At 38.4% G+C, this 25,454-nt stretch overlaps 1 protein-coding gene across 6 annotated transcripts in view; it reads right to left on the bottom strand.

Annotated features, from left to right (window-relative positions):
* MAP3K19 (mitogen-activated protein kinase kinase kinase 19) overlaps nucleotides 1-24,622 on the bottom strand; it is a 29,627-nt gene extending 5,005 nt beyond the window's left edge. For 2 of the 6 annotated variants that reach the window (XM_073305319.2, XM_078847916.1), the window contains exons 1-4: nucleotides 23,986-24,622; nucleotides 22,306-22,704; nucleotides 1,795-4,281; nucleotides 181-333 (exon numbers count right to left, since the gene is read on the bottom strand). In XM_073305319.2, the coding sequence (XP_073161420.2) occupies nucleotides 181-333; nucleotides 1,795-4,017 (2,376 nt within the window). In that variant the 5' untranslated portion in view covers nucleotides 4,018-4,281; nucleotides 22,306-22,704; nucleotides 23,986-24,622. Of the gene's footprint in view, nucleotides 1-180; nucleotides 334-1,794; nucleotides 4,485-5,523; nucleotides 5,928-22,305; nucleotides 22,705-23,406; nucleotides 23,447-23,985 lie in introns of those variants that run through there. The other 4 variants (XM_078847915.1, XM_073305321.2, XM_073305318.2 and 1 more) reach the window with 4 other exon arrangements.
* Between the last annotated feature and the right edge of the window lie 832 nt (nucleotides 24,623-25,454).

Genomic DNA, 25,454 nt, shown 5'->3' on the forward strand with positions numbered 1-25,454 from the left:
GAATTAAAGACAGGCTTTTTAAAAAATAAATGTATTATGGAAGTTGATCTAGAACTCATCTATATAATCCAAAATATTTTGACACATACAATAAATGGGATAATGGGGGAAATAGTTATAAAGAAATTATGTCGTTTGAGGCAAATGCATATTTTTAAAAATATTCAGACTTTAACTTACAGTGCCATAGGCTCCCTTTCCAAGGATTTCACCTCTAGTCCATGTGATAGGATCCTTATGACCTAGACTGCTTTCTGGAAATGCAGTAGATTCGTTGAAGTTCAACAAGTCACTTTCCCTCTTTGGTGCCAGGAAAGCTTTACTGTAACTCTGCTAGAGAGGTGGAAGTCACGGTGAGGGTGGGTCAGAGGAGAAAGGAAGATAAAGCCTTCATTTTAATGTTATTCACATGTTTTAAAAAATGATAATCTGAAATTCTTCTTCTTTATAATATTTCTTTAGAGAAGTCAAATTACAAGGCTCATGGTCACCCCATAGGCACAACGACAATACTATGTAAGAAGTACTTTTAAGTAATGTGTAAGTATGATACCTAGGCACTATTGAATGCCAGTGAGAAAGCATGCTAGGAAATCCATCTGGGAAGAAAGAGTGATAAAAGGGTATCCCCTTGTCTGTCACCCTAGTTCTCAAGGACCTACATTTAACTAATACGAAGAATCAACCTGACACTAGCCTTGGACTAGATAATACATTTAAATATATCCCTGCCCTAGACATGGCTTCCTCCAGAACAATTGCTCTAAAACAAGATGGAGCTAATTTGGAAGGGGCATTTCAGAATGAAGGGAAATAGTTTCCCTATCTACCCATGGTTCTTATGAGACGGGAAAGTGAAATCTGTCAGGTGGGGGGGTATTTACTATTTTTTGTCACAGTAGCGCCTACGTATCAGTGCCCTATTGTGCTAAGCAGTGCACCCACACACAGTGAAAAATAATTACTGCCCTGAAGTTACAAAGGGGATGGGGCAGGGGGGAAGCAGTAGAGAGGTGAAATGACTTGCACAAGGTCACACAGCAGGTTAGTGGCTAAGCTCAGAAGAGAACCCAGGTCTCTTGAGGCCTAGTTCAGTGTCCTAGCAAATATGCTCTACTCCCTCCCTAATAGAGCTCTCTTACTTTTATTTTATTTTTCCCAATTTAAACTCATTTCAATCTTCTATGGTAAGCCAACACTTATGGCCATTTCTAGGGCAGCTATCTGATGGCTAACATAGATCTAAAAGGAGGAGGTGGCCCTCTGTGGAAGGCAGGCACCACTTGTAGTACTTACGGTTAGAGAGCCAGTGCTTTTGCCTTGGCCCAAAGAAATCTATGGGTTTGTTCCTGTGGCAGAAATATCTCTTGTCCCTTTTCTTGACCCCATTTCCCTAGTTTATCACTGCTCATTATTTTAGCCTTGCTCATCTTAGTTTCTCCATAATTACTCCTTTCATCCTGGAATATTGTCACTGTTGGTCAGACTTATTTGTCACTTCTGTTGGTCTTCAAGATGGATACTCTGCTGATCCTAATTGCTTACTGAGATTCTGAGAAAGTGACTAGGTAGTCAAAGGAGTGTAGGCTAACCATACAGTTTTCTAGTTTTGGAAAATCTCTAAGGGCAAGTCTGTCTGCACACCAGGATGAGGATGAACTGGGCACAAAAATTCTGGATGTGGACAGGCTACGATCTGCTTGACTAATATGAGGGCTCATCGGTTTTTCCATGCTGGTGGTGTTGCTACAGCATGGGAAAACAATTAGCAAGATATGGGAAATTTGTTTTTACCTGTTCCTCTGCAATTGCTACTACTTTGTCATCTTCATTCACACTGCCTCTTTCTTCGTTAGCAAATACATTTTGTGTTTGAGAACCTGTATTCTTTGTAGGTATTCTGGAAGAGGCAGTATCTTTTTCATCAAGTGCTAGCAGCTCTACCGCCAGGCAACAAAGCAACTCATCAGTCAGTTCTTCATTATCTGCACAGTCCAGAATGTTTTGATAAGTCTGGAAAACTGGGCTTACAGCATTTAAAGTCTGGTTTGTTGGCTGCTGAGTTGATGCATTTTCTGAATTACTATTTTCAGACATGTGTGTCCAACTCTGATCTAGTTTTCGTTGAGAAGATGCACAGTCTGCTCTGTCTGGAAAAGACAATGCAAACAGTGCTTCATATTTATCTATAGATTTGCAGAAGTTCTGGTTTGCTTCCAGATTCATGGAGTCATCCATATCCACTCTTCCTTGGACTACACACTTGTTATTGTGATCTGTCGTTAGTAAACTGCTCACTAAAGCAACACATTCTGAATGATGTTTATCATCAACCTGCCAAAAATTGTGGACATTGGTTGCAAGTATCTGATTGTTAGCCACATCTTTATTATCTGAAGACTGCTCCAAAGGGACTTCTTTAATAGTTGACAAGTTTGAATTTAGAATTATTTCATTTTGTTTAGTGACTTGTGAAAACTCCTCCAAAAACAGAAACTGCTGACCTTCATCTTCATCAAACAATGGCATGCTTCTTGAAGTCTTTATTTGCCAATCTGGACCAGAAATTATTACAACATCATCCAGCTCCGCGTTGCTATCTCTTAACTCAGAACTTCTGTCTTTTGGTGTTAAGTCTTTGTGCTTTTGTTTAATGGCAATTGTGTTCTTGGGTTTAGAATGTGTTCTTTTCTGGGTGCTTCTTATTCTGCTGCTGTCTCTCTCATTAGTGCAGTTAGATTTACGTTTATTAGCAGTGTATCTCCCAGGTGGAGCAAAACAAACTTCCCTGTAAAATCTGCTTTCATGTTGACCAAGTCCACGCACTTGGGAATATATGGGAGTCCCAAACATTTCATAAATCCCTGGGCCTTTGTCATTTGAATTTATTTCCTTGAACATGTCACTATATTTCAGATTCAAGAAATCTGAGGCAGGCTGTGTTCGTGGAACAGAAAGTGGAGTAACATGTTTCTTTAAGCTGCTTGAACTTTTGCAGATATAAGGAAATATTTGCTTTTTAGATTTCTGAGCACTCTGAAGAACATGGTAGTTCTTCATCTGAGGTCTTTTTTTATGAAGCTTTGAGGAAGCCTCAGATTCCACATGAGACAGTCCTACAGAAGGGAAAATCTGGTTCTTGAGGTTGGTATTGTGTGTGTTACATTTTGTGGAACTCTCATCAGAAACAGAGAAATCTTGAGGTACTTTGCTACTCATTATAGTCTTTGAAGCAGATTTATTTCTATTAGTTTTTATTTTATTGTCATTTTCTTTGTAAGCAAGTATGTTGAAGCTGTAACTCATGTTAGGAGGCATGCTACGGATGACATCCTTTTTTCTGGTGGGACATTTGGCAACCTGTGGTGTCCTAGGTGGCTCATGTTCAGATAGTGTAATATGGACAAGAGGTACCAGTTTATTGATTTTTGTTTCCGTTGCTTCTGAAATTGCTATTTTTTCAGTTGTTCCAAAGACTACTGGAGAAACACTGTTTTCTGTTTTCCCAGCAGAAAAGTGCGGAATGATTTTAGTTACAGATTTATCTTCTAGCATATGATATGATTCTACTACTTCATTTTTGCAGCTTGAGTCTAAACCATGATTTTCAAGCACAGCATTCACAGTGTCTACATCCGCACACCAGCTATGAGCGGGGATCACCCCTGAAACATCTACTTCCTCTAGATAAGTTCTAATGGCACTCCTTGGTGCTAAATTTCTCTCGCAGTTTCCAGCTCTTACACTGTCTGCATTGCTTGATGCAGGACACTGACCTGCAAATATTTCACAGTTCTCTTTGATGTTTGTCACTTCACTTGAGTTGCAGTAAGCATGACTGTCATCAAAAACACTGGCTGTGTTCACAATATCTGAATTTTCATAGGTTATTGAAAGCTGATATTTTTCAAAGTCAGCCTGCTCAGTTTTAATACTTACATCAGCTTCACTGCATTTTAATTTTACTTCACTTGCTTGTTCTTTCAAGTCTCTGGAGCATTTGTAATAGTTATCCATTCTGAATGAGTCCAGGTTTCCTGTTGAAGTGGAGCTATCAGAAACACTAGTAGGAGCCTGTTCTGGTCACTTTTTAGCCTGCCTTTGCTACGGGTTGGCTGATTGAGGCTGGTAAAGTTTGATATATGGTTTTATAGGTATAGGTACAGAATTTGTAATACTCAAAATATTGTTGCTATCGGTGTTTGTGTTGACTTTATTGTCCTGTAAAGGAGTAAGTTGAACTGTTCTTATAGGTTGAAATGTCACTGGTGCCAGGTGAAACTGTAAGTTCCAGAACAAACTATTAGTAATAGGCTTTGTATTTGGGAGATCAAATACACAATTTTGAAGAAATACCCAATGGTTTTAAGCAAGAAAATATGCCCAACTGTATTCTTTGGCAAATTCTCAGTATTAACTCAACTTCAGGTCCAATATCAACACATAAAATGCAAAGATAGTTGATAGCTATAATGACCTATTTGATATGTGTATCTCATTCTGTATTTCTATGCATTTAGCACTAGGGAAAGATGAATTATTTGATAAGAAGCACGTCACTACATATCTCAAAATAAAATAGTAAGCCCTTGTACACACACTTATAAAAATCATCATAAGATGTTACTGGTTAACTCTGTGTTTGAGCTATGATTTCTGTGTGTTTGCTGTAAAAATTCAAAAGATAATCAGTGTTTTGATAACCCAGAATTTATGACATTTGCTGTGCACTTTCCCAATGAGAGAACAAGCCTTGAACTTAAATTTGTGTCTTTATTCTGGTTCCAAGAATGTATTGTAACTAGTGATTTTTCAAGTAATGCTAATAGTCATGATGCCATGGAATATAAATCTAGTTTAAGCTGTAAAAAAAGCTTTCAACCACAAAACTATAGAAGTCTGATGTCTTAATTGAAGCTGTTTTATCCATGCAGAAAATTCTTTCCAGACCTTCAACAGATTTGTTACTATAACCTTAAACAGCTGAAACAGTGCAGCTCATCCGTGTGTCCAGTCTAGTCTCACCAATTTCCATAAACCAAACTATATTGACACATGATTTAATTGACACAATGGTAAATATGCCAGAAGTTGCCAGAGCTTTGCCTACCCTAGGGCTTCCACTAGTGCAGCAGAATGGTAGTAGCACTAGATGGATTTTTTTTAAAATGTCCCTTACATAGACAAGGCCTGCTTAGACTGAAGCAATTTTTTTTCACCTGTTACACTGTAGTTAGGCCTCACTTACAATGAGTGGTCAAACTATTGTTACCCAGTTTGCCCACACTGTGTGTAAAAAAATTTTTTTGTTTTTTCCCTGTAGGTAGAACTACCCTATATGTATTATTCTGCAGCGCTTGGAGAACTATGTGAGTATATTCCTATTTGGACTATTTACATGAATACCGTGAAGAGGATTTGGCCCAAAGTATATTTCAAAGTGTACGTGGGGTAGGATATGGGGAAAAAATGAGCTCAAAGAATATGCTGTGTGTTGATATCCAAATAAATGCACAAACTTACCCAATTCCACAGAAACAATTAGTGGTTATTTGCATGCACTATGTGCTCATTTGTATGCAATAATTTAAAAATAGTGCTGGTGTTGTCCCATTGGGCAAACCAAGGTTTGACTGTGCTGGTGTGAGGAACAATTTCTATACTTTAAAATTCAGAATTTTGGCACGCTCTTTCTTCTTTTAGCCTGCACACCTTTTATCTGGATTGTTTGATTTATCCCAACTCTTGTGGCTCTAGAGGTCAGTATAACCTAAGGGATGAAATAAAATTAATAGTTAAACCACACTGAGTCTGAACAAATTATCTCCTTAAACATCTTCTGTAATTTGAATTGTTCCTTTTCAAAGCACTTTTTACTTTTATTCTTTCATGCCTTGTGAAATGATTCAGTATAAAATTTGTTTCTAGGTTCCTTACTGTTTCCCAGCATCAATTTATAAACAGTCTTGATATGTTTAGCACTATGAAAAGAGGTCCGTATGAAGAGAGACTGAAAAGGCTGGAACTGCTTAGTTTATAGAGCAGAAGAATAATAAAAGAGATGGTATACATATACAAAATAATGAGTGGTAAAAAAGGTAAGTCATGCTTCTCCTTACCTTTTTTCATAATAAACCAAAACAAGCAGAGAGTGAAGGAAATTGAAAGACAAATTCAAAATGATAAACAAATACTTTTAACACAATGCATAGTTTACCTGTGGAACTCATTGCCACTAAATATAATGTAAGGCCAAGAACTTTGCAGTCTTCAAAAAGGATTGGATATTTATAAGAAAAATGGAGAATAGCCACAGTGATATTCAATAGGGCTGAAATAATATTTAGAAGGGATATAACCCTTCAAGTTTCAAGGCATTAAAACCATCACTAATTGATAAGGGTTAGGAGGAAACTTTTCCCTATGGACAGCTTATTCCATAATTCTCCATTATAGGTTCTCTTGCACCTTCCTCTAAAGTATCTGGTATTGGAGTAGATGGAGCACAGGTCTGACTCAGTATGACAATTCCTATGTGGTGACTGCTATTAATGCATACACATAAACAGCAGATTCTCTTTTTCTTGGATACAGTGTACTTTATCTGTTTAAAGCATTGGAAGCTGCATGGAACGTGAATGATATGATTCCTGTCTAACAAGTAAAGTGTGGCTATGATTAGAAAAGCAAGCAAAAAATGTTTATACTATTTCCTGTTCACAATTCATCATGAATTTCCACATTAAATCCGCTTAGTAGTTTGCAAGACTTTTTTTTTCTAGTCGCTAGCACTATAAGCTCAACCAGTTATCTGAAAATCAAGATGTATTCTCCATGGTTTGCTTGCTTTCAATTTTAAATTGCTATACAAACTAGAAAAATAAGTGCTGATTCTAGAAAAAGCACCAGGTAAATTGGAGGTTTAATATCCAGCGTGTACATACTTGAAATGCTTACATACACAGCTTTTTAAAGGTTCCACACCTTTCTATGTCACAAAAAAAATCTGACATAACTTAGCTGGCAATTTTGTTTCTGCAGAAACCATTGTGTAATAGAGCTGGCAATTCTTATTATACTGGGAAAGCTGAGCAGAGAGCAGATACATATACTGTAGTTTTTCCACGAATAGTTGCACTTTAGTTTTGTTACTGCACTGTACTGCACTTAGGTATGAGCTATCATTTCAAATTTAGAAATAATGTGAAATTTGGAAGACAGTATTCAATTTAATATTTAATGTCACATAAAATTACATCTCACCTCAGTTCTCTTGTTGTTGTGCTTTAGATCAGATCTATTTAACCCTTAATCAAAACAAATGAAATGTTAACAGGATGTTACGAACCATTAGGAAAGGGATAGATAATAAGACAGAAAATATCATAATGCCACTATATATACCCATGGAACAACCACACCTTGAATACTGCATGCAGTTCTGGTTGTCCCCATCTCAAAAAAGCAATTTTAGAATTGGAACTCTAGCCATGCCTACACCTAGGAGCCGAGGCACATGTTGTTGCTTCTAGGACCCGCGCAGAGCCAGGTAGGAAGCCTGCTGATTGGAGCCCGCTAGGGTCCCTTTTCAACCGGGTGTTCCAGTCGAAAACTGGACACCTGGCAACCCTAGTATAGAGAAGGGAAACAAAAATGATTAGGGGTAAAGAACAGCTTCCAAATGAAGAGCGATTAAAAGACTGGGACTTGTCAGCTTGGAAAAGAAATGACTAAGGGGAAAGATGATCGACCAATCAACCACACACCTCATTGGGAGCCAGAAGTACACAATCAGGCAGCAGCAGAGACCGAAGGTTTTTTTTAAAAAAAAAATTTGACAAGGTAAGGAAACTGTTTCTGTGTTTGTTTCACTTACACTAAGATGGTTAAAAGGAGAATTTTTTCTTCTGCATAGTAAAGTTTCAAAGCTGTATTAAGTCATATTAAGCCAATGTTCAGTTGTAAACTTTTGAAAGAATAGCCACATTGTTTTGTTCAAAGTTACGAACATTTCAAAGTTATGAACAACCTCCATTACCGAGGTGTTCGTAGCTCTGAGGTTCTACTGTAAAATCACGAATGATTTTGAGAAACTGAATAAGGAGGTGTTATTTACTCTTTCACATAACACAAGAACCAGGGGTCACCCAATGTAATGAACAGGCAGCAGGTTGAAAACAAGTAAAAGGAAGTATTTCTTCATATAATACACAGTCAACCTGTGGAACTCGTAGACAGGGGATGTTGTGAGGACCAAAAATATAACTGGGTTCAAAAAAGAATTAGATAAGTTCATGGAGTATAAGTTCATCAATGGCTATTAGCCAAGATGGTCAGCGATGCAACCAGGTGTCCCTAACCTCTGACTGCCAGAAGCTGGGAGTGGATGACAGGGGATGGATCATTTGATGATGGCCTTTTCTGTTCCTTCCCTCTGGGGCACTTGGCATTGGCCACTGTCAGAAGACAGGATCCTGGGCTAGATGGATCATTGGTCTGACCCAGTAAGGCCATTGTTATGTCCTTTGTTGTGGCTAAACTGACCAATTAGAATTGATAATGCAAGGGGAAATAAAACAAAGGATTTAAGTCCTGACCCCACTCAAGTCAATGGGAATTTTACTCTTGACTTCAGTAGGGCCAGGATTTCACCCAAAGATTGACCACATTGACTAAACACGAAAAAAGATGAAAAACCTAATTCTCCCTTGTTTCTTTTTTGTGTTTGACTATCATTGCTCCTCTTTGTCTCTTTCATTCACAGATACACTACACACAAAAAGACAGAGGGATGGTGGTCTGACTAAAGAATACTGAACATGAAGAAGGCAGCAAGCAAACCGGAAGAAGACCAAATATAAATTTGACAACAAAAGGCTAATTTTGAGGCTTAGCCACTTGACTGGATCCTGTTTGTGTAGTCTATATTATAGAAATACATAACTTTACTGTAAAAGTAATCTTTTAAAATGTAACTTACTTTGCTGAATCTGTACTTTTATTTTTTGAAGGGCAGCTAATCCTATAAGGGATTTCAAAATGTTAGATTCTGAGCAAGTTCCTTGCACCAGAAGGTTGAGCTCAAAATCATGCAGGTGTCTTATGTTTTCCTCTTTCTTCAAGAAAAAAGGTAATGACGTATACTGATTAATCTTGAATTCTGTCTTTCATTTGGAAAAGAAGCAGATTGTTCATTTGGCCGTAGTCTGGACACTGATGCTACCTGCCTAAAAGGCAAAACCAAAGTAACTGTTTAAACTCCTTAGAAAAGGGCCTTTGCCTTCATGTCTTAGCACACTCTTGGTACTGTACTAAGAACTTCACACAAAACCTCTTCCTCAATTTCCCCAATGGAGTCTTTCTGTATCTACAGAGAGATGCAATAATACATTGTCTGGCCACTAATTTTCATTTTCATCCAGGCATTTAGATTCGTTGGGGTGAGCTCACAAATTTTATTTCCATCAACATGTACCCCACTGCACACATTCCTTTTCTCCTATCATCTGATATCAAACAAGTCATTTCCAAACCCACTGCTGTTAGCTATATAATAGGGCAAGGCTCTTTTCTCAGCTCCACATAAAGTTAAGTATTACCTTTACAATATTCCCAAACAGAGAGGAAGGGAGAATTTTTGCAACATAGGAAAGTTCAAAGTCTTTTTTCTCTATGCACATTTCTCTGCTACCCAGATTGTCCTGTGGTCATTGTCTCCCTTCCACTCCTCTCAAAAAAAAAAAAAAAAAGGGGGGGGGGGAGAACACCTCCCACCCCTCAGACGCATCTGTGAAACAAACATAGCTATCCCTCTTGAAATATCTCTGACAACAATTTTACCAAAATTTCTGGATTCCTTCCCCCCCACCCCTCTTTAAGAAATTATATTCTTGGCTAGATGTGAGGAGGATCTAATAGTATGCAATTGGGAAAAGGCACAGATTCAGATACTCTATAGATTACAGATGTTGCACAGAGTTGAAACTATGGACCAATTAGGAGAGAGATAATGATTTACTGTGCTACACCTGAATAACCTGGGATTTCTTAAAGATAAAGGCAGAACTTGACTATAGAGTGGTAACTGAATCCTGCTGAAACTGATTCTCTGCTCTCAATTGGTATACAGTGGCTTGAGACATGACATACTGGGAATATTGTGTGCAGAAAGTCTTCCCTGTTGAATACTCCTGTTTTTCCTCTGACTTTGACACCTTTGACAAGTTTTTCATTTGGCATCACAGGAAAAAGCTGGCAAGAAAAGGAATGGATCTTGCATTACACCCTGTTTCCTTTTAGGAGGAAAGAACGAAAGGCAAGTTTGTCAGTGTCTAATGGGGGCATTACAGACAGTGCCAACAGAGCTAAGAATTCCTGCGGTGAGGGACAAAAAGGAGGTTCCATGCAGTGCTATGATTCCTCTGGGTAGAATTAGATTCCATGGTAAGTGAAGCTTGTTTGACCCTGTACAAAACGAGGACGCCACTGTAAATAATAGCCAAGGCTTTAGAAAAGGATAGGTTGTAAGATTAAGAACCTTCAGGAACTTTATGTAGGGCAGTGGCTGCAGGCAAGGCCTTTTGCAGCAGTTTGGTCACAGACATTGTTGGTGTCAAATGTACCCACCATTGCATTCCCATTATTCAGGAAATTAAGAAGGACCTGACATATGGCTGGTTGCATATCCAAGTTGGATATCCCAGGTTGCATATCATCTGACCCAGGTGAGCAGGTGTTCTGTGGCACCTCTGACATGAGTTTCAGGATATACTATAAACACAGCTGTTGCTCAGCGTTATGACCGCAGCCTTCAGATGAAAGTCATAGGAAGAGGAGTTTTACTTATTTTATGTATTGTATGTATTGCAGTAGGGTCTTGAGGCCTCAGATCCATTGTGCTAGGCACTGGACATATACATAACAAAAAGACAGTCGCTACCTGGAAGAGCTTCCACCTTATAATAGAAGGGTATTTTTACAGGATAAAGGCAGGTGGTAAGATGCTGTTTTGGTCCAACAATCAGGTGGTTGATGGATATTGTGAACAAGCAGTTTGCAAAATTAAAGACTGTGAAAAAGCTGAGTCATCTTTCTATTATATGGATCTGATGATTACGTGGCCATCTATGCCCTCTGGTAATGGTTGGCAATGGTGCCAGTGGATTGGCTATTAGTAGAAGTTCATGAGGCTATGGACAAGCCACCATGGGCGTGAGAGACCATACTGCCCAGGATGCACAAACAATGCATTTTCCCTTTGAATTCTGTCCATTGTCTGTGTTCCCCATCTCAGTCTCCATTTGCTGTCTCTAGCACACTTTTTTATGAACCATTGTATAAAAGCATGGAAGGGTCTGATAAAAGCCAAAGGAAAATCTGTGCCTTACAGAGTGCACCATATTCTAAAGAATTGCCACAGAGAATAGCTACTATCTGGGCCAGAAAGATGCTGCTGTCATCTCACCCTGAAGAGTGAGAAATGCAAAATGATAAAAAAAAACAATGAAACCAACTGAATCTGAGTCTAGAAAAATATAGTTCTACATTAATCCCAAAGTCATATGTTGATTAATGGCGCGATAGTTGTCTGTTTTCAATTGTACAGAAGGCTGAAATAAAAAGATTTTGTCATATGAGATCAAATCATTTGTCTATCCAGTGCAGTATCCTGCCTCCAACAATGTCCAATATTTGATGCTTCAGAAAGATGAAGAAACACACATAGTTGTACAATAATGCACCTGTCACTGAGTGAAAGGAATCCTTTTCTACCCAACAGACTATTAGCTAGTTCTTGCTTTACTCTCATTTTTGGTTATTTGATTATAACATAAGTATTAATACTGTAAAGAAGATTACTTGTTTGTTTGTTTCTAGAATTTTGTATGACTGATTCATTTCTTTCAGTATCTTATCTGCATTTTGAAAAGCTACAAGAGTTTCACAACTTGCAACAATACATATTTATTGTAATAATACAAAGCAATATAGTTCAGTGACCAATAATACAAAATTCATATTTATTTCTCTTTTTAAAAAGCCATTGTATAGTTGTTCACAAATTAGGACTTTATCTTTAATAAAATCACTATAAATTTATCTTTAATAGCATTGTGTTTTGTATATATATCACCTTCTAGGGATTTAAAGTGCTTGAAAAACATTTTTTCAAAACATACTATGAAAATAGTATTCCTGATTACAAGTTATGACTGTGAGACAAAACAGAATTAAAACCACTTTTCTGCTTGAATTGCCTATATAAATCTTTCATAAATTAAAAAGTCTATATTAAATTCAGAATTTAATATGACCTACCACAAAGGAAAACTCAATATATTTCTCTCCTTTTAATCAACAAATCTTTTGTACAGCAGTTAAATATCATAAAATAATGTACACTTCATAAAGTTAATGCAGACCACCTGAAAAAAGCTGACACTACAGTTATCAGAAATTACAGTACTGACATAAAGCAATACATAAAATAACTGTTGGTGCAAAAGTGTATATTTTAGACGTAGAAATCAATATTTTATATGTGGGGAGTTATCTCTAGGCTTCATCGAGTCTGCCTGGTAAAGTGCTGGCAGAGACGAACATGGGGGAAAAAAAACCCAAACCACAAGCCTACAGGTGTTCACTGAAAAAAATAGCCAAGTGCTCAAAAACAGCCCCTTGTAAGGCGACAAAGGTATGGCAGGGGATTTAGCAGGGTGATTAGAGGGCAATTATTGGGCCAACACCGAAACCAGGACTTCCCACCTAGGGAGGGGGAGGGCAGATGATTACAATAAAGGGGAAACACAAGAGAACCACTGAGCTCGATCCTCGGAATATGTGGGAGGGAAATGAGTGTGGTACAGCTATGCTTCTGCAGGGTGCAGCTGAGCTTCTGCTACAATAAACGCTACCCATAACCAAAGACTCCAGTCTCTGTGTGTGTTCCTGTGAGTGTGTTGGTTGTGCCTGAAATACATAAGGGACTCCCCAGCATTATATTTTGTCATTTCAGCATCAGAAACTAGGCTACTGCAAAAGTGTTACCCACATTTTAACAAAACATAAGTGGATGTAAAAGAGATTCCATGTAACTTAATATCTTATGGCCTGACTCTGCAAAATATGTTGGAATTCTGCACAAGGTACTGAGAATAGAACATCCTCTCCCAAACTCCAGAACCAATATTCTATGTAGTATGGAAGCCCCAATGTATGACTTGTTGAATGAGGCTATTAAAAAGTCAGTATTGTTTTGTTGGTATCCTTTTCATCTCTGGTCCAGAAATCAAAGGTTTAAATCTGTTCACGAAATGTGGTTCATACCTGTTGCTGACAGTTCAGTACAGTTCTGGGAGGAATGCTGTTATCTTTCTGATGAAACATTCAAGTCTTTGTCTATTGCTGTCTTTCCAGGTGCATGTTACTGTACAGCGATGGAAATTTTCTAAAAGAGATAACCCTGGTGCCTGATAGTCTTTAAGGTGCCACCAGACTCCCTGGTGCCTGAGCCAACACTGTCTCTCGGTAAAATAGGGCCTAAGTCCAAAACTTTATGTGAGCTGGTGCTGAACACACAATAGCTAATATACTTACTACATCATCATTTACAGCCTGATCCAAAAGCCTATTGTCATCAATAGGAGTCTTTCCTCTGGATCAGGCATTTCATTCATTGACTTTAGGAAGCAGTTTGAATACCTTGAGTAGGAAAGGATCTACAACAAGACCAATTTCTTTTTAACCATAGGTTCAAAGCTTTGTTGAGCATGTTTCATAACAGAGCAACAGATATTAAGTTAATAAACACTCAAGATGAAATCCTGGCTTCACTGAAAACAATGGTAAAACTCCCATTGACTTCAGTAGCGGCAGGATATCAACCTCCATCTACTTTATCATAAATTCACAATTTAATGATATTTTTACAAGCAGTGTTATTTTGTAACATTCCTGCTTTTGAAGATACATTCGTGGATGTAAATTCTCTGTTTATTGTGCTATTTCTTTATAAAATTGTAACTGTTCAAAAGTTACTAGTCATTATATCAGTTGCTATTTGATCTCTGACTTTGGCATTCTGTGCCCACCATCTGTCTGAACACAATATGCCTGGTAGTTATTAATCAAGACACAGATGCCACACTCTTCCAGTCTGTTCACATACTAACAGTAAACTTTTGTTTTCCAGTGAAGGTTTGGACGGTTCAATCTATTAATTCACATATAGTATATTTACAAGAATGTTCATTTTCTGTCTGCAGTATCACAAAACGCCAAAAAAAAATGCATTTCTAAAGTTTGTTCCAGACTAAAAAGAAAACAACTTAATATTAAAAAATGTATTTGCTGCTGATGCTACCTGAAATCTATTTCTTTTATTGCTATATCAAATGAAATCCCTAAGTTTCACAAATAATGAATAAGTGGTACCTTTCTGTGAACATACTTAGTAACTCAGATTAAAATTAAAATTAAGATTAAAATTATTAAAATTAATTAATTAAGATTAAAATTAAGATTAAAGTTCACCGTTTTAAATAATATTCAATGCTGTAATGTGTTCACTGTAAAGCTTGGGTTAAACTATCATTGCAATAACTCATCTATTTTTAACTCTTTTTAAATATATGGCAATATAAAGCACCACTGTAGAGCCCTGCATTGCACAGAGTACAATACAAAATTATATTTTACATTTGGAAATATCAGATAAATTAACTGAAATACATTTTAGACATACTTAAATAGCTGCTGTTGCTTGTATTCAGGTTTATGAGAAATATATTTCTATTCAATATAAAATTGATAATTTATTTTATCAAGATCATTTTATGGAAAACATAATATTTGTTCTCCTGCATATACTTATTTCACTGCTGAATAAAATAATTTTGATAAAGTTAGACTGGCCTGAAAAAGTATTTTCTATCCTTTTTCTTATAACATGAACAAACTATGATGAAAAAAAGCCCTATGTTTTCATAAAGGGCAACCTGTAAAATACAGTAGCTATTTTTAAAGCTATTTCTATAATAGTTCATCAATAAATTCTTACTTTCTTGATTTTTAGAAAAAATCCTACCAAAAAATTAATCTTTAAAAGACCCAGTTTCCACTTTTCTATTCTCTTTTTTCCATTGAGATACAATTTAAGTGTGAGGCACCTTATCTCACAGCTTCTGATACTCTGACAGATTATGTTCTGTGTTTCAGTGGTGGACAGTGTTCTGGATAAAGGAATCTTTGTACTATAACAAAAGTCAATGAATGATTCAGCTTGTATTTCTGCAAAAGGAAACCCTAACTCATCTTTAATATCTTATTAAAAGATATCAGACTTTAACTGTAAGTTAGAAAGAATAAACTCAATGATATCTAATGACCAGAAATATTTATTATATTTTATCTAAATATGTGACTAATACATAGACTAATATCTAATACAAAGTCTAGAAATACTATGCAAAGTTATGTTCTATAAAGTTTAGATGCAAACTAGCATGCTCAAAGATGCTACAAATTTCAGTTTTTCAGATTTTATTTTGCTATTACTTGGACTCTTGCATATAAAGAAAGTACAGCATCTTAAGGTACAAACAAACACCTGTTAAAATGAGAATTCAAAGTATAAGTTTGCAGCTCTTATTTTGCTAGGTTTTGCAGGTGCTCAGTACTTAACGGCCCCCATTTGCTCCCATCAAGGTCTACAGAGACATTTGACATTGTCTTAATAGGAGTAAAATTTGACATTACATTTAAGAGTCTATTCCAAAGCCCAGTGATGTCTATCAGAATTTTTCCATTGACTTCAGTGGGCTTTGGATCAAGTCCTAAGTGAATTTTTTGCTTGTGAAAGTGAGAGACAACTAGCACTAATATATAAGCTAGGCATTGTGCAAATTTCTTCATATTACTCTGACAGTGCATCTTGGTCATGATTTACAGCATGTAGCTGCTATCCCAATGCTGGCACTTGAGTGAGGAGAGATTGGCTGTTGTGTGGTGGCTTTGTGAAGTGAGCAAACAGTAGCCAAGATGAGATCACCATATTTATTTTCAGTCTTCACTGAGCTAGAATTTGAGTTCTGGTCTTCAGAAAGTGTTTGTGCATTCCTCTTCCTAAAAGTAGTATAGTGGTAACAAATAATTTGTCATTAATGGGGTACATATAAGTTTGGGTCTCCAACCCCTTACCAGACAATACATGGAGCACCAAAACTTACAGCCTTGAATGACATGGAGGAAATCTTTGTCCATTGAGGTCTACGGCAAAACTGTCATTGACTTCAATAGAGCTAGGATTTCATTGCAAAATGTAGAGCAGCTGCAAAATATGGGAGCAGCAAAACCCTCCAACCACACCACAATTATATGTGCATCACTCACACTTAAACTCTGGGAGGTTTGCACTGGCCAAAATGTGTTTTTTAAAATATCTTATTTATCTTATGCATTTTTAAAGAACCTCTCATATTATCTGGGTACTATGGGTTGGCTCCTGCTCCCATTCAACTCCATGGAAAAATTCTTATTGGCTTTAAGTGTGCAGGATCAGGTCCTATTAGAATAAAAAAGTACTACTACTAAATAGGGCTATTTATTTCTTTGCTTACTATTTAGAAATAGATTATTCAAAGGTTGCATAATGGAGAGAATCAACTCCTTAGCTGCAGAAAGCTCTCACCCTCTCTTTGAGTCTTTATAAACCCCATGGGGTAGACTAGTTCTCAAAAAACTTTAGTTATTCATTATTGGCAGATCAGGTAATGCTGTCTGTTATTAAGGTTGCCTGACACTTCTCATTACACGTATGTCTGCGCTGCCAGTGGCAACGAGTCTTCAAATGCAGGTCAACAGACTCAGACTTGTGGGTCTCATGCTACCATGCTAAAAATAGCTGTGTAGCCAGTGCTTTTAGGTTGTGGACTGGGCTGGAGGTTGGGCTCTGAAGCCCACTCCCCTCCCTCAGTCCCAGAGCCTAACTCCAGATCAAACTGAAATGTCTACACAGCTATTTTTGGTGCTGTAATGTAAGACCAAGGATGTCTACCCTGCCTTGGAGGCTCGCAGCTGCTGTCTGTGTAAATGTACCCTATAAGACCCTGTTTTCAGTTACTTATAATTTTGCCAAAATTTAACTGTTTGAGCTGAAATTTTACATGATAAGTGTCTACCTCAGGCTGAAATTGTCTGAAATTTTTTAGCTAAAAAAATTCAGCCATTTCCAAAATTGGCTCGGGAAAAATATGTTGTTTTGCCCATGCTAAAAAAATCTGGCAACTTTTCCGTGTAACAGCTCTTGCAACCCCATGCTTGGGAGCCTGAGCTTGGAATTTTGCAGGAGGTAGCCTTTGTGTCAGGGATGTGCCTTTTGCTATCCCTATTTGGCTAATTTATAAGCCATGCAAATTTGGCTAAACTATAAGCTATTGGAAAATCACAATTTGCACATGCTCAGGAGAGACTTGCTAGAGTTTAACAGAAAAGATTTCCAAAGATTCTGTGTACACTGAACTTGCTTCAGATTGCATGTGTCATCTCTATAGACAGCCCAGGGCTACAGGGGCAAAGCTGGATGTTCCCTGGGATGGCTGCTCCATGTGGAAAGGCTGAGTAGTGGCACCAAAAGCAGGGAGCCTATCTTTCTTGTGCTCTCAATGATGCCCCTTATCGCATCCAAGCAACATGAAGGAAGAAGTTGTTTGATTAAAATGCAGAGGGGGTACAAGCTGGACCACGGGACAGAAAGGAGTAGATTGGGACAAGGAGTCTGGTGAGTCTGGGACTGGAGAGGGGTGGAAAGAAACTTGCACTTGTTGGGCAAAGAGACTGGATGTGGGGAAGGGGAGAGACTAGGAGTGGGAGGAGAGATTAGGATTTGGACAGAGAACTTTGAAGGGGAGTCTAGGACAAGCTGGGCAAGGAGAGTGGGATTGGGATCAGAAGCCTGAGGAGTGGAGACTGGGACTGGGTAGATGAAGAAAATGGGATGGGAAAGAGACAGTACTGGTACAAGACAGATTGGGGGTGATGAAGCAAAAGGGGTCAAGCATGTGGGAAATAGGCAGAAGAGTCTGTGCCTACTACAGCCCACATCCCACCAGAGCATGAAATGGAATCCAAGATTCCCAAGTCTCACCATTCCCATGCTGTCAGCAAACATCTGTGAAACCCACTGGTAATGTGTGTCTCAAGTCCATCTAATACTGGTCCACATAGAGGATGACACAGTTTAGCACACAGTAAATAAGATATGGAGCCACACACTGATCAGTGAAGAATATAAAAAAATAATCAATATATGCTCTTTAAGTGAGCAATGTCCATTGTGTCCACTAAATGAGGCAGATGTCCTGTGGCAAAAATAAATGTGATTACATCATTAAAGACTATCATGCTGCCTACAGACACGGGCAGAATTAAGGTTGCACAGTCTGAAGTTGAATGTCACATAGGACACTCCCTACTGCCACCTCAAGTTATTGCTGAGATAATTGTACTGTGTTTTATGAGCTGTAACTTGTGCACAACTTAGCACAGTATTTGACTTAAAAAACAAAACAAAAAAACTACACTTTTCCTGGTAAAGCAGGAGGATTTATAGGAATGCACACATGGTTGGGAATCAGAACGTTCTAAATTCTTATCATAGCTTTGCTGATTCACTGTATGGTCTTTTCCAACTCACTTTACCTTTCTTAGTTTCCCTGTTTATAAAATGGAGCTAATAATACTTACTCACCTACCTTATTGCTACATTGTGAGGCTTAATTAGTTAATAGCTGCACCATGCTTTTCACTTATAAAGTGCTATAAAAATAGTAAACAATATTGTTAAACGAAACAACTGCACTATCAGCAATGGAAAGTGTAAGAAGAATACTGAGAGCTTTGGTGACAGAATAATAGCTCTGTTTTTGCAGCATTCATCTTGTGAAAGTTTGCTAAAAGCATCACTCAGACCTGAAGAAAAATGAGATATAACAGTAGTTTAAAGAACTGAAAAACCGATCTATGTGCTAACTGTAGTCTGACTTTGTAGACCCTGGACACGGATACTGCTACCAGCAGGAGCTACAAGAGAGGGCTCAAAAGAGATTCCCCTCAGGAATCCCAAATAATAGCTCTAGATATAATTTGATATTTATAGATCTCAGTGTCACAAGCATGAGTCTTTTCATCATAAAGCGATTAAACCGCGCCTAAGCAACTGTTTCCATATTCTAATTTATGCTGTTACAGTATTTCAAAATTTCATTATGAATTTTGAAAATATGTTTCTTGGTAGATTATATTTGTTAGTACTTATGAATGATTCGTTAGCAGTTCTTTTAGAAGTTCTACTGGTCTATGGTTTGTTCACATATCAAGATTTTCAAATATATCCACATTTCTCACAGCCAGCATTACAAAAGCCAGACCATGTTGATTTGAAAAATTTATGTCCAGAGACTTTTCAGATGCCTTTAAAACAAAAAATATTATTGTTTCTGTGTGCTTTATAAATGTATTTTCTGTACCTTATTGTACATTTTTATATAAAATTAGGAACAAAGGGCTACATGCTTGTGTAAACTGTTAACAAAGCTTTAAGTTACAGGGGACCAATGTAATGTAACTATTTTAATTACAATGGAACTTAGTACTGTAGATGATACCTCATAGTTTGCAGCAATTATGTATTTACATATTTCGACTCCTGGAACAACTATGTAACTATACTTAGGACTTGTCTACATGATGGGTGATGCACTCTACTTGGGTGTGATTTCTAAAGCACGCTAGTGAGTTGCACATTAATTGGTCCATGTGGATCTGCTGGTGCACACTAAAGATTCCTTAGTGCATTTTAACCTTGTACTGTTTCAAACAGCACTATCTTAAAGCTCAACATCTCAGTCTCCTTAGATCAAACACATTCATGTGTGTTTTAGAAATCACATCCCAGTAGAGCATTACCAAGCCATGTAGACAAGCCGTTTAGTAGATCCAAAAGAAATGACCAGCAGTGCAGTTTTAGGAGACAAACAAAACTCTAGATTCACATTTCACATTTGTTACTGTGGCCTAAATGCTGCCTTCATACATGTGTATGTCATTCCCATTGCAGTCAATGCAAACTGCCTGTATGTGCATCTATATATCTGTGTTCTTATGCCACAGCTGTGTATATAAAATCATAGGATTGGAAGGGACCTCGAAAGGGCATCTAGTCCAGTCCCCTGCACTCATGGCAGGATAAAATGTTATCTAGAACATATTAGCATGATGGGCTCAATCCTGCAAAGTGCTAAGCATATTGGCCACAATTTGGCAAAGCACATAAGTACACTGTTAACTTTAAGCACATGAGCAGTCTTGCTGATTCATTGAAGTCAGTAGGACTACTCCCATACTTGAAGTTAAGCATAGGTGCTTAAATATTTTTCTGTATCAGGGCCAGCGTGTTCAGCATCTTGCAGGAGTGAACTCTAAGGTAAGAATTTGGGTTTAGCTAGGCACGACACAGTAACAGGGGAAATACTGATAGAAATCCTGGCCCCAGTGAAGTCAATGGGATTTTTGCCTGTATAAACACGTTAATTGTTGAGTGAATTATTCTGCACATTTTAAATGCCACATCCATTGTCCCTTTATTGGGAGTTTCTTTATGGAGAAAATGTTGACTTTTCAATCAGAAATCAAAAGCTGAAAAATTTCATTCAAACACTGAAATATCAATCAAAACTTGGTTTAAACTGAAAATTTTGATTTAGAAATGCTGCCCCTATACCTCATGGGGATTGCAGTTTGGTGCCTCATGCCTCTGTTATTTAAGGGCTGGCTAGACTCACCTCCCATGATCCATGACAGCATAGCTCCCAGGGGCACAAAATAGTCTTAACCAAATGGAGAATCAGAGCCTGTTTTTCCACAAAGAGATATTTGACTAGGCTCATTCACAGGAAGAAAAGTACAATGAAACCTCTACTTAACTAACCAGTAAGTGCTGAAGGAGGTTTAGGTCACCTTGCCATGCTGATTACAATAACTGCATCTGGGGAATATGGACTGTTCACAGTTGACAGACATTTCTCGTGCACATGATGTTTTACCACAGGGACAGCTGTCTCATTGCTATCATTAAAAAGAATATCTGTTCCTTTTGCAAGCAAAATCCAACAATCTACAATGCCATAATAGGGATATGATTACACAAAGATCACAAAAGAAGTTAGAGTTACAAACTGTTAGAGGTGGTGTGAGGATAAATTAAAGCACAATGAAGATGTAAAACCTCATACAAGTGTCTGATTATTAAAATAAAAATAATCTTAATCACAGCAGCGCTACATGGATTTGATTGCAATAGGCTTGATGGTTTCTCTCCCTTTTATTCTCTGAATAATAAATAATTAATGGTATTTCTGTTTATTTTTTCCAAACCTGAAGGATATGGAATGAAATTAAAAGATTACAAGTTAAAATAAATAAAAGAAGATATTGATAGTATTAGTAAATATTATGGGAGTACATCCAAAGGCCCCAATTTAAGCATTATATAATTAGCCCATGGAGCTCACTGCAGCAAGATAGTGAGTCAAATGTACTAGTAAGTTTCCAACAAGTATTAGCTGTGCATAATAAAAATAGACTCCACTTTTTTAATTTTATTTTTAGCACCAACAGTGAGCTAGGTGCAGTAAAGACTAAAATGAAAAGTAATATCTTATCAGAAGAATTTATAATCTACATGGAAAATGTACAAAGGAAGGAAGAGATAAGATGCAATAAAGAACAGAGTGACTGAACAATTAATCTGAACACAGAGTTTGTTCAATTTTTTTTAAGGCTTCTTTGTTTTAAAAAAATGCTATGTTTTAGAGTTAAGAAATTCAATTGTTGGGTTACATAATGCTTGGTGAATTGAAGACTAAAATCTGCAGGCCTTTAGGAAGAGCTGAATTTTGAGGATGATATTGAAGAACATAGTTGAGGCAGGTCATGGTAGGATATACTTAAATGGTTGTAGTAAAATCCACATGCTCCATGATGGTCTGGAAAGAATTTCTCCCATAGTATAGTAATGCACCACTAAGTACATTGTTAACAAGTGTTATAATCTCCTTTGAAGCATCTAGAATTAGTCAGAGACACAAAATATTGAACCAGATTAAACCATTAATCTGTTCCAATAGAGCAACTCCTGTGTTTCTCTACCTAATTGTATAACTCTCCTCATGTATTGTGTGGCAAAACATATCCCCAGACTGTGTCTACCATAGAAAGAGGGATAAAGAAGTTTCCATTTTAACTACTCACCAGGATGAGCACTGAATGTGGAGAGGCAGGGGCACATTCATTTTATTATTGTGAGCACTGACAGTATCCTCCATGCTATACAAGACACAAAGACAACCCTTGCCATGAGGAGCTTACAATCTAAAAGACAGACACAGATAACACAAGACATGCTGGGAGACCTATAAAGAGGTGATAACTTTGGTATGTTTGTTTTTTACTGATTTATTTTGATCTCTCTCCTTTTATATAACATTGGGGAGTAGAAGGCATCTAACAAACCAGAGAAAAAGGGACCTGAATATATGCCTTGATGAAGTCAATATACATTTGCAGTATTGGGTAGTAAATACTTAACTTTAAGATTCTCTTCAGCTGCAGTGATCAGAGTTGTACTTCCAGTTTCAGGGTGCTGAAAATCTAGGTTTCGGAGAAATGATTAAACTTTAGAATATTGCTGATGATGATCTCCACATCAATCTTTGAAGTTACCTAAAGGAAACCTTGGAATAATTTATTGTTCTCTTTTTTGTTCCATAATATTTTTTTAAGATTAAATTATTCCACTTGTGGTAGAGATTCTTAAGTGCTTGCATTGTTGGTGTTAATAAATTATAATAATAATATTCACAGTGTTCCTTATAAAGTTTTTATCACACTAACTAAGCCCTAATAATTACCTTAAATACAATACATTTTTATAGTATGTTTAAATTTTTCAGCCTAGCTATACACGCAAGAGGTGAGGTGAGGTGAGGTGGGGTGGGGGTGGGGAGGACAGGGACTAACCACTAATTAACTGTAACATTGATTTTGTTTTGTTTTACATTATGGATTCCATCATACAAGGTAACACATACCTTTAGCTTAATAAATGTCAAAGTGGCAAAGTAAGAGTTCATTTTCTGCTTCATGCAACTAAGATCTTTTATACATCTCATTATTTTATCTCCCTTTATTTTATTTTCAGATGAGCTCACAGCACAACTGATGGGAATGGAAAAACTGCCTAATGTCACAACATTAAAAAACAAAACAACAACAACAACAACAACAAAAAAACCACTGAGAAAATGTTGGGCCCAATTTAACTCCCATTGAATTCAATAAGAATTTTCCTACCGTGTACTGTTAAAGATGAGCAGGCTTAGGCCCTTATTCCGTTAACTAACAGGAAAGCATAATTGCTAGAACAAGTGCCACAGCACCCTCTACAGACTTGTTGATAGTTATCCCCAGGGATTTATCTTAGATGAAATTCAAGTTTTTATAACAAATTGCACTTTTATATAGCACCTTTCATCCAAGGATCGCATAAAATTTAAAACACAATAATATTAAGTCTCACAACAACCCTGTGGGATAGGCAGGTATTATCCCCATTTTAAACATGGCTAAACATATACCGAGAAGGTGAGTGACTTGCCCAAGGTCCCACAGTGAATCAGTGCAAAGACTGGGATAAAAGTCAAGACTCTTGATTCCCAATCCTCTATGCTAATCACTGCACAACACTTTCTCTTGGTGTACATTAGCATATGCATTCCATTAAACTGGTTTGTAAGATTATAACTAGATGGTGATCTCCTCAAGATTTTGTCTTTTTACTTTATTGTAAATTACCATGCATAATTGTGGAGCTCCATAAATAATAACTGAAAAGAATAGGTTCTGTAAAATATGCTGAAACACTGAGCTTACCTAGAGCTTGTATCAAAGAGCAAGTTTTGAAACAGAGACACCAATCCGAAGAGCAGCTAAATATAATTTTTTAGGTCACAGCTGTCCCTCTTTACTGGATATCAGCTAATTCACACAGTGATTCTGTGTACTTTGATTTTATTTTCTGGGTAAGCTTCAGATTGCGTAGCCAACTGTGTTCCCATTATTAAAGCAAATTCTTCTAGAATAAAATCCTTCAGGCAGCCACTGCTACAAGCAGGCTGTTTAGTTTACAGGCTGTTGCCAAGGCAACTGTCCACTGGGCATTTTGTCTGGAGAATTGTAAGTTGGAGTCTCAGCCTGCTGCTAAGTTGCTTGTAGATGCACTCAGTGACAATTAGCATCTCACTCCCTGGCCCTTTCTCCCCCCATGGCACTGCTGCCAGATTCCTGGCATGACAGTTCCTCCTTAGGCAGCACAGCAACGAGTCGGACCTCAGGTGGCTTCTATACCAAGAGCCAGGTGGACATGATCTCCTCTTTTAATGCCCTGTGGGACAGCTCCTGCAGAGAATCCAAGCTGGCGTCCACCTCTCTGTGCCGCTGCCCTGGGTGCAGGAATAGGGCTGTCTCTGAGGAGGGGGGAGGGACGGAGCGGAGGGGCAGGGCTGTCTCTCAGGAGGGATGTGTGTGTAGGAATAGGGCTGTCCCTCAGGAGGGGTGTGTGGGGAGGGACGGAGCGGAGGGGCAGGGCTGTCTCTCAGGAAGGATGTGTGTGTTGCGGGGGGGGGGGGTCTGTGTAGGAATAGGGCTGTCCCTCAGGAGGGGTGTGTGGGGAGGGACGGAGCAGAGGAGCAAGGCTGTCTCTCAGGAGGGATGTGTGTGTAGGAATAGGGCTGTCCCTCAGGAGGGGTGTGTGGGGAGGGACGGAGCAGAGGAGCAAGGCTGTCTCTCAGGAGGGATGTGTGTGTAGGAATAGGGCTGTCTCTGAGGAGGGGTGTGTGGGGAGGGACGGAGCGGAGGGGCAGGGCCGTCTCTCAGGAGGGATGTGTGTGTTGCGGGGGGGGGTCTGTGTAGGAATAGGGCTGTCCCTCAGGAGGGGTGTGTGGGGAGGGACGGAGCGGAGGGGCAGGGCTGTCTCTCAGGAGGGATGTGTGTGTAGGAATAGGGCTGTCCCTCAGGAGGGGTGTGTGGGGAGGGACGGAGCGGAGGGGCAGGGCTGTCTCTCAGGAAGGATGTGTGTGTTGCGGGGGGGGGTCTGTGTAGGAATAGGGCTGTCCCTCAGGAGGGGTGTGTGGGGAGGGACGGAGCAGAGGAGCAAGGCTGTCTCTCAGGAGGGATGTGTGTGTAGGAATAGGGCTGTCCCTCAGGAGGGGTGTGTGGGGAGGGACGGAGCGGAGGGGCAGGGCTGTCTCTCAGGAAGGATGTGTGTGTTGCGGGGGGGGGTCTGTGTAGGAATAGGGCTGTCCCTCAGGAGGGGTGTGTGGGGAGGGACGGAGCAGAGGAGC

Source organism: Lepidochelys kempii, chromosome 11, assembly GCF_965140285.1.
Source record: "Lepidochelys kempii isolate rLepKem1 chromosome 11, rLepKem1.hap1, whole genome shotgun sequence".
Classification (NCBI taxonomy): domain Eukaryota; kingdom Metazoa; phylum Chordata; order Testudines; family Cheloniidae; genus Lepidochelys; species Lepidochelys kempii.